At 40.2% G+C, this 9,304-nt stretch overlaps 1 protein-coding gene across 3 annotated transcripts in view; it reads right to left on the reverse strand.

Moving 5' to 3' along the window:
- wnt5b (wingless-type MMTV integration site family, member 5b) overlaps positions 1-9,304 on the reverse strand; it is a 125,537-nt gene extending 116,233 nt beyond the window's left edge. The window contains exon 1 of one of the 3 annotated variants that reach the window (XM_063058042.1): positions 9,283-9,304. Coding sequence is in view for 1 of the 3 variants with exons in the window: in XM_063058039.1 (XP_062914109.1) it covers positions 7,679-7,684 (6 nt within the window). In the remaining 2 variants the exon portion in view is untranslated. Of the gene's footprint in view, positions 1-7,678; positions 8,938-9,282 lie in introns of those variants that run through there. The other 2 variants (XM_063058041.1, XM_063058039.1) reach the window with 2 other exon arrangements.

Raw genomic sequence — 9,304 nt, forward strand, 5'->3', positions numbered from 1 at the left:
ACTATATATATATATACTTGCCAGAATTCTTTCCTTTTGTTGAATAATCAGCCTTACACCACCCATAATTAAACTACAAACGATTGTAATAGAATATATACTGTTTTTTAGCCATTAATAAATGTCATGATACATTTTATTATTATTACAGCTTTAAAAACCCTTTAAAATGGGCAATTTTTTGGTAAAGTCAGCTTATCCATAACCTTGGGAGCACACGTAGTATCAAAAGCTGACCAGTGTTTTCTAAAACAAAAGCCCATTCACAAAAGAAAACTCAAAATGCCCCAAGTGCAGCGCAAAACAAGTAATTATGCTAAAAACGTAAAGGGCCACACACTTGCAACTTTATTTGTAGATTTTCCCAATGTCCTTTCACTAATAAAGATGGAACAAAGAAACATAAGTGTACAAATGACTAAAAGGGCACAGAATATATGAATGTATAAGATTTATTTTCTAAAGAGCTCTGGGGTATGCAACCCTTCACACTGAAAATTGTTATTTTTGACATTTGGTATGTTTTTTCTGCATTTTGGAATTCACAATAGATCAACTGACCTATTCCACCCTGTCTCTGCAAACCTGTCCACAATCCTAATGATTACAGATGGTTACATGAACAAAGTAATTAATAACTTTGAAATAACTAAGAAAGACTAATATTGGAAAAAAAACAGAAGGCAGAAGCAATAAATTTAATCAAGCTATTAAGTGTCAATGTATAAAGATATATATTTTATTAACCATCATTTCAGTTTGAGCTCAGAATTTGGGAATTTTGGAAAAGTTGTGAAAAACCATTGTTCTCCTGGTTAAGGTGAGCTTACCTAAAATTCAACCAAGGACGATGATGGAATGATGATATACAATCCTGTCAGGATCATATGTGACATGGAGCAGATGATAGGGGTCCTGCAATACTGGACTTCACCTCCCTCTCTAGTCCCACATCCATAATAAATATTTTCGCTGCCTGGCTCCCAGTGAGGCCTCCTGCCCTGGGCAAATCTATGAAGCTGACAGAGTGAGTAATACAAAACAGCCCACTGGCATTCTGACAGCCCTCTGTCAGAATCACAAGTGGTACTTAATCAGAATTAACACATGTAAATTAAATAGTAATAAGAAGTGGAAAAGAACTTACTTTTATTTACATTTTCATGAGGGTTAATATGAAGAGCTGTGCTAGTGTAAAGGGACCAGGTACAAAATCACATCCAGTCCCTGAGCTCAGGTTATTATGGAATTTCCCCCACCCCTACTACCCCCACCAAACTTAATGGTGGGTCCAGAGATAGAGCAGGAGCTTAGTTGCACCAGAGTTTGAACTCCATCATATTCCATCCTTCCCTGTTGCAGCGAGCAGGTGTGGAAATCTGTTCAGTGCAGCTCTGTACAATGCAGCTCATTGGCTGTGCTCTGGAGGCCTGCCAGCTAACCATCCAGATAATCTGGCTTGGTATTACTTATTCTGATTATTGGTAGAAACCACTGCCTGTATCTGTGCACAGCAGGGCCAGGATAACATCCATACATGGTGGATGGCAGTCAATGACCAGCTCAACAATCCCACCAAAATTCAAAGGCACGGCCATTACTGAGTCTCCTAACATTAATATCTTGGGGATCAATAATTATGGGATGCTTTACTGCACCAAGTATTTCAGTAATAACCATTCAGAGAATAGAAATGTTTTGCAAGTGTCTCACTTCCAAGCCATTCAAATCTGCCAAGTTACAAGCCTCATTTTCTGGATACAATTAAATAATTACCACTGACTAAAATAACACTGAAGTAGTTCATAATATCATGTAAAGATCGGTCAAAGAATTAAGTTACTTACAGCATAATTATTTAACTTTGAGTTGTAATCTTTTTTTCGTGAAGCTACTTTGAATTAATGTGAGAGTTTCAATGTAAAATCATAATTAGTTTTAGTTTAAGTTGCATAATCTAGAGATGAAATACAGTTAGAAACAATAGGAAGGCAGAATGTATGCAAATGTATTAACTTATCAGGTGTTTAATAACAATCCGAAAATTATAGGAATTTTAGTAATTCTTGGATTAGATATTAGAAATGGCCACTATTAACACAGAAGATATTCAGTTTTAGTATCTCTCTTAGCTGTTTAAAAGGGTTCATTGAATTTTTAACTGGTACTAGTCTCAGCCAACTAGCTTTCTTCATGTTATTCATGATTTCAATTTCTTGTCAGGTTAACCTAGATGCTTTTCACCACTATGTTCATGCCCCCAATAAGTATTCATGGTCATTTACAAACACGTACCTGTACATATGCTCAATAAGATGTACGAAATACAAAACACCTCAGCTCATTTATATACTTACACATCAGTGCAACCAAATGGACTGCATCAATGCAAACAACATGGAGTGTATAATTCAGACGTTATATCACTCAAAGTAATTAAATGAATAAAGAAAATCTGCTACAGATCTTCAACTCATTTCAGCAAAATGAACTTTTCAGTCACAGGCTTGCCAAGTTCTATTTTTGAAATGATTCTTATTAACTGTGACCAAAACATTAGGTTTCCTGACACGTTACCAGTTAATGTACATTCAGTGGCCACTTTATTAAGTACCTCCTGTACCTAATAAAGTGGCTACTGAGTGTACGTTCATGGTCTTCTGCTGCTGTAGCCCACCCACTTCAATGTTACATGTGTTGTGCTTTCAGAGATCCCCTTTTACGCACCACTGTTGTAACATGTGGTTATTTGACTTACAGTCACCTTCCTGTCAACTTGAGCCAGTCTAGCCATTCTCCTCCGACCTCTCATTAACAAGGCACTTTCTCCCTCAGAACTGCTGCTCACTGGATGTTTTTTTTTTGTTTTTCCCACTATTCTCTGAAAACTCTAGAGACTGCCATGCAGGAGATCAACAGTTTCTGAGATACTCAAACCAGCCCTGTCTAGCACCAACAATCATTCCATGATGAAAGTCACTTGGATCACATTTCTTCCCCATTCTGATGTTTGTTCTGAACAGCAACAGAACCCCTTGACCATGTCTACATGCTTTTATGCATTGAGTTGCTGGCACACGATTGGCTGATTTGATATTTGCACTAATGACAGATGTAAGGTATACCAAATAAAGTCACCACTCAGTGTACATTCAAATATTCACATAAGTGGTTATCAATAAAAATTGCATTTATAAAGGGAGTTACACAAGACAAAGTGTCTGTGTTTCACTGAGGAATATATATCATGGAGAAAGAGCGAAAACAGGAAATGGCTGACAGAGGAAAGTGCAGAAGAGAATGGGAAGGAAGAGGACACAAATAGAAATTCCATTTAAATATATATTTTAAAGATATAATTAAACTTAAAGGCCATCCTAAAGAACTTCAAGCTGAAGTATTTTGCTGCAGAACATTCAGCCATTGTAATCATGAGTTTTGAAGAGGGACTTACAGATCTCAAAAAATAGTAAGGGAAAGTTTTATGGAGGCTAAGGGATACACAGGTGATTGCATGGTGAAGAACATTGCAGGGGTGGTGAGGAAGGAATTCAGGTTAAAAGAGGATTTTGAGATTTGGAGACCAGATAGCCAAAAGAAAAAAAAAGAGCAAGCTATTAATGAACACTCCATTTTGGCATAGATATTAAGCTATTCTCATAAATTTGTCAGTCACGGAGGAATTACACACGGATTTCATATTTTCAAATAGGGCTTAGATGGTAGAACTGAGTAGAAGACAAACTGATCATATTTTACGTATAACGGAGCGAGCGTTAATAATACCTGGGATCTGATCTGTGGACCAAACAAACAGTTATTATTGACAAATGCGGTTTCCTTTTGAACATCAATCTTCATTGCTTGCCAGTTAAACTTCGCTTTAGAAGAATTGGGATGTAATGGGGAACTAAATATCGCATATTTTAAACAGGTCACCATTTTAAACACGGGGTAGAAAATATTCTCCCCAAAATCCCACTCAGGCTGGACCAGGGATGCAGTAACAGAGTTCTGCCAGTGAGAGGCAACATTCACTACAGGTTAGATCTGGCATTTGTTTACTTTTCGATCCCATCACCCGAAGTTCTGCGGATGAACAAACTTGGTGCTGAATCAGGAACTTGAGTGCGATTGGTTATCTAGAGTCTCTTCTCCCTCGGTTCCGTGCTTTGCTGCGTTTTACAAATTGAATTATTCAAAACCTCGATAAATTTCATAAAATGACAGATTTTCTTTTTAGCACAAATTACACACTTTCACAGAATGGCACAAGGAATGAAGCATTGAATCGGGCTATTGTCTTAAAGACATTTCCACGCCTCCACGTCTTCTTTCTTTTCACATTACTTGCTTATCTACAACACTGTTGGTTCAACCACTTCTTACAGCATCAAGTTAACATTCATTTCTCACTCTCATTTCTTCTGGATTCCCTGTTTAATTTTTGGTGACGTTCCTGAATTAGTGGTCTAATTTTTCGCCATACTTTGAAACATTGTTATCGACTCCATAAAAGCATTGTTACCGTAAAGGCCTGTGTACATCACCACCAGCACCGCCCCGACCCCAATTCCGCCATTGTTTTCAATAGAACCACCCCTTTAATTGAAAAATCAAAACAAAATTGCAGATGCTAGAAGTTTTATACAAGAACAGAACATTTTGGAAACAAACAGTAGGTCAGGTAGTATCTGTGGAAATAGAAACAGACGCTTCATAACGTAATTTCTAATTTTCTCCGTTCTGACGAAGGGTCTTTGACCTGAAGCAATGCCTCCATCTCTTTTGTATAGATAGTGCCTGATCTAATGAGTGATTCCAGCATTTTCTGTTACATTCCTCACATTTAACTATATCTTATTCATCGTACCACCCTTGTAGATCTTATTTGCAACCTCTGATGTCTGTAGATCGGTTTTACAAACAGGCGACCAAGTTTTAGTCTAAGTTCTCTATTTCAATTCTAACGCTCTGCAACTGTAAACTAAGTTTTTGGTTTTGAATTGCCATTACTAACCAGAAATTAACATGTTAGGGCTTGTGCACTGACATTCATTTCTATTTTCCATTTTAAATCTTATCTTCCAAATGTGGCTTTTCTCCAAAATCTATACTTTTGTTGAAAATCATTTCCAATTATACAGCCAAGTTCGCTGAAGGCGATTTTTGAAGACCTCTTTTCCTTTTAACTCTGGCAAATTTATAAAAAGAAAGCGACCTTGAATCTAAAGTCCATGAATTAATGTAAATCTCAAATGGTTCTAGCACTAAATCCTTTCAAATCTCACTTCCCATCTTCAGGTCACTTGGAACAGCTATCCCTCCGTCTTCGCTCTTGGTGTCAGTACCCTACCCCATACCACCGTTTATCTTCTGGTCTCGCATTACTCGGGTGTCTCTTACATGGAACCTCATGGAAATCTGGGTAAATCACATTACCCTTGTCTATTCATTTTGTAATCTCCTTTGGTTAGACTTCCCCTCTTTCAGACCTATTCCACGACTATCCGTTCATTGCGAGATACTCTCCTTTCAAAGAGACGTGTTATTTTTATCGCTGATGATCTAACTAACTAGCCTTTGCTAACTTTCAATTCTGTCTACAAACGAGTACAATGGAAAATCGTCGGCAATTGTTCCAAGACCCGCACGGTATGGTTCACGAAAATCCCCAACAAGTCTGACAAAATTTAGCCATCTCTAACCGGCACTGGAAATAGTCCGTGATCCCTTTGGCAGATAGAAAACTCAACTGGGAGCAAATCAGAATATTACACCCAATAAGATTAGTTTGCCATTTTATTTTGATTGTAGTCATGAGCTCAGTGAGAGAGATAAGTTCGGCACCTTATGCTCCTTTCAGAGGTTCTTTAATTTGTGCTCAGCTGGTTGCACGGGTATAGCTAACTGGCGCATTGAGGATTCCGAGCGGTGCACCGCTAAATGGAAATGGTTACTTCGCGAGAGAAATGGAGGGGTCTAGTCTGGATCTGGGCCGCTATCTGGCTTAACGCTGACCTGTTTTTAATCAACAGTACTAGACATCATCGTCCCCTTTATTAACTTCATCTGAACCATTTAAACTACCTCCACGCTTCACCTATCTTGGGTTAGTGTGGAACCGCATGTCGGGAAAAACCTTCTGCGCCTTTAAAATAAATTAAAGTGATTTATGATGTTCACGTTAATGGTTGAAAGAATATTGGATTGCGTTACTTCAACCATAATCAAAGTTATTCAACATTCTTTGGTATTTGGTAAATGCCCAAATGATCGTACAAAACTGATAACTACGGTGCTTTACCCAGGCGCACGCAATCAGCGCCAGTTTAACGTGTTTCATTACAAAGGCTCCAAGGAAAGTTTTGAGACCCATCTTCCCCTAAACTGCGGGCACGGATCCTCTCCCGCGATCTGCGACATTTTGTGAGCGCCGCTCCTGAGCTCGGTCTGTTTTTGTTTTAATTTCTTCACAGAGCACTTTAGTCAGCCGGGAAATGTGCTGGAGCCACGGCCTGGTTCCCCGCACACTGCCTGGCTATTCCCCTTTCTGCCCTCCCCCAAACAAGGACACAGCCACTACATATGAGATAGGGGGAAGGTCACTAAACCCACCCCGGGCCTCCCCGACACACGGGAATCAATTTCATGAGTCGTATCCCAGTCAGTGAAGCCGGCAGAGATCATTCGTCAGTCTAGTGTTCCAGCATTTTAATCTAAGTGTGCCGTATTTTAATGTTCTCAAGCCCTCCAGCCAACATAACCCACAAACGCAGGCTGCCTCGCCTCTCGCAGCCAACCAGCGGCTGCGACATTACAGCTGGAAGGCACATGTGGGTCGTCAGTTTCCGAGAAGAAATTGACTTCTTCCATTTAAAAAAAAATCGTTCTTAATGTTTGTTATTCTCTCAACAAAGGTAGATTTTTGGGGCAGGCAGTGCCGAATGTCTGCCTGGATGCAAATTCTCTACAAATGAGAACTGGGTTTTACAGACAGATACTTTGGTAAAGGGAACCCCCGAGATTCGGCTCTTCGCAGCGAAGTTCAAACTAGGCAAAAGCGAATAGAAACAGTACTTGTAAAATGTTTATTCACGAATGAACCAAAACCTGCCCGTGAATAATGGATTTAAAATCCATTAAAGTTGCAAGAGATATCTGAACCAGTGTATGGAACACAAGGAGATAAGTGCAAGCCAATGTATTGTGAATTGAACGAGAGTTTTAAATGGCGCGGCTGCAATGCAAATAAAATTCCACTAAAACCGAAGACTGTTTACAAGGGGTTCCCATTCCACCTCAACTGTTCGGGTGAAACCCTTCCTCAAAATGTTCTGAAGAGGCGAACGGAGACATATAGCAAACATAACCATATTTTTTAAAAAAAAGTTAGATGGCATCCTTTGGGGTAATTATACATTAAACGCGGCAAGACCACATGTAAACTAATTGGACTGAGGGAGAAAGGCATCTTATCAAAGGCATCGTTTCAAATCTGTAAACACGCACCTCCTAGCATAATAAAACAAACAGCAGTGTAGCAGGAGAACAATACTGCATCTTTCCCGTAACATTCTCCTGTCAAGTGCAAACAACCTATAGGAATTGCGTGCCAACGTTCATTCATTCACGTTTGAATCGTCATTAAACAACACAGAGGGACCCGCACACTCACCTGCATTTTCAGCTCCGAGTTACTGGTAAATTTCAAGGCTCTTTAAACCAATCAGAATGCTTTTCTTGAAAAGCAGTGTATTGGATGGCAATAAAACTCTTACGGTTGAAAATGCCGACGGAGTCACCACGGAGCAATTGGTTCTCAGGATTCCAAGTCAGTACGAGGACTGAAGCTGGCTTGTGTGAGCATGTTGCACCTGTTATTGAACCTCTTTCAGGTTGGGAGCCATAACTCCAGAGCAACACCAGCCCAGAGCGATCCGCGCTCCTCCGCCAGTACTTCCACTCACTTACTTCCCACTCACACGCATTCGGCCAATCTCTGTCCCTTCCTACTCTGGGTGTTTTTCTCTCTCTCTCCAAATTTGTCACTTTCCGTCCTGGAGTCCTTTTTATCCTACCCCTGCCTTTTGACACGTTACTTTTTGGGTTTTCGAGCACTGAATCTGAGATTTTAATTTTGATTAATACTGTACCTTCCTTTTGGTAAATGAGGAGCAGTGCTAGTTTCTTTTCAAATCGAGTGTCACTTCATTTGTTCGGCACCATGCAAGGATTTCAGTCTACCAGACCTGTCCGTCAGAGCCTGGTTTGCTTGCACGGCGGTTCAGCCATTTCACCGTCAGCTGTCCACATGAATTGCAGAAAAAAACGTGAACTTACTTGGAAAAGCTCGCAGGGCGCTCACGAGAACCTTCTCTCACCGATTGGGCTTTGTTTTGTTCTAAGCAGCCTTGTCTAGAGACAGCATACAGATTCAACCCTTACTTCCAGTCTACCGAGTTGCGATCGCTTGGGTTTCTTTTCGAGTTCCCGGTTACCACTAACGGGTTCTTTTGGTGCACACAAGTACCCCTTAGCTCGACAAAGTAACTCATCCAACACTGAAATAATTGCGTTTGGTTTACGGTCACTTGCAGCCGGGTCCGGATTTAACACTGACGTGCACTCATAGCTGAGGATGGAAACTTCTGTAAAGTTTCATAGGAGTTTACAGCAACTTTTTTTTTCAGTATTTCAATCCCCTCTTTCTCTAACTGGCGCGATTTCTTTCTTGCCTTTGGATCAGTGGAAGTTCGAGTCGTTTCTGTTCGGTCTTTGAGCAGGAGATATTGTCCTTTCCTTCGGCTCCTGTGTGACGAGCTCCGGTGGTTGGAGGTCAAGCCGCTTAAATGAAGCAGACTCGATTCGCAAGGCGCTGCTAGCTGACTTCAACTGAACACAGCCCAACGCGGCTACCTGAGCCAGAGAGCTGCGCCTGCGCAGTCATCGCTCCCGCTGCTCTGCGCACAGCCCAGTGACAGGTTAGCGTCTTAAAACGAGACTGCCCCGGATCTCGAATTATATCCAAGTAATTCACAATAAAACCGATGTACTGTTAGTATCAAAACTTAAATAAAATATAATGAGGAGGGAAAGTTAGTATTGATACATTTTATCATAAGTATATGCGAAAAAAGGTTAAGGTTTCAAGTTTCGGTGTACTTTGCTATTAGTGTTGTTTTAACGTTGGCCACATTCTTCTCCAATAAGGACATGAAGTAGAAAATAATGCGCAAATCAAGTAGATAAAAATAATTTAACAGAAAGCTTCAATTTTACCAAACTTCAAGCCACCACTTCG

The sequence above is a fragment of the Mobula hypostoma genome, chromosome 9 (assembly GCF_963921235.1).
Source record: "Mobula hypostoma chromosome 9, sMobHyp1.1, whole genome shotgun sequence".
NCBI classification, from domain to species: Eukaryota; Metazoa; Chordata; class Chondrichthyes; order Myliobatiformes; family Myliobatidae; genus Mobula; species Mobula hypostoma.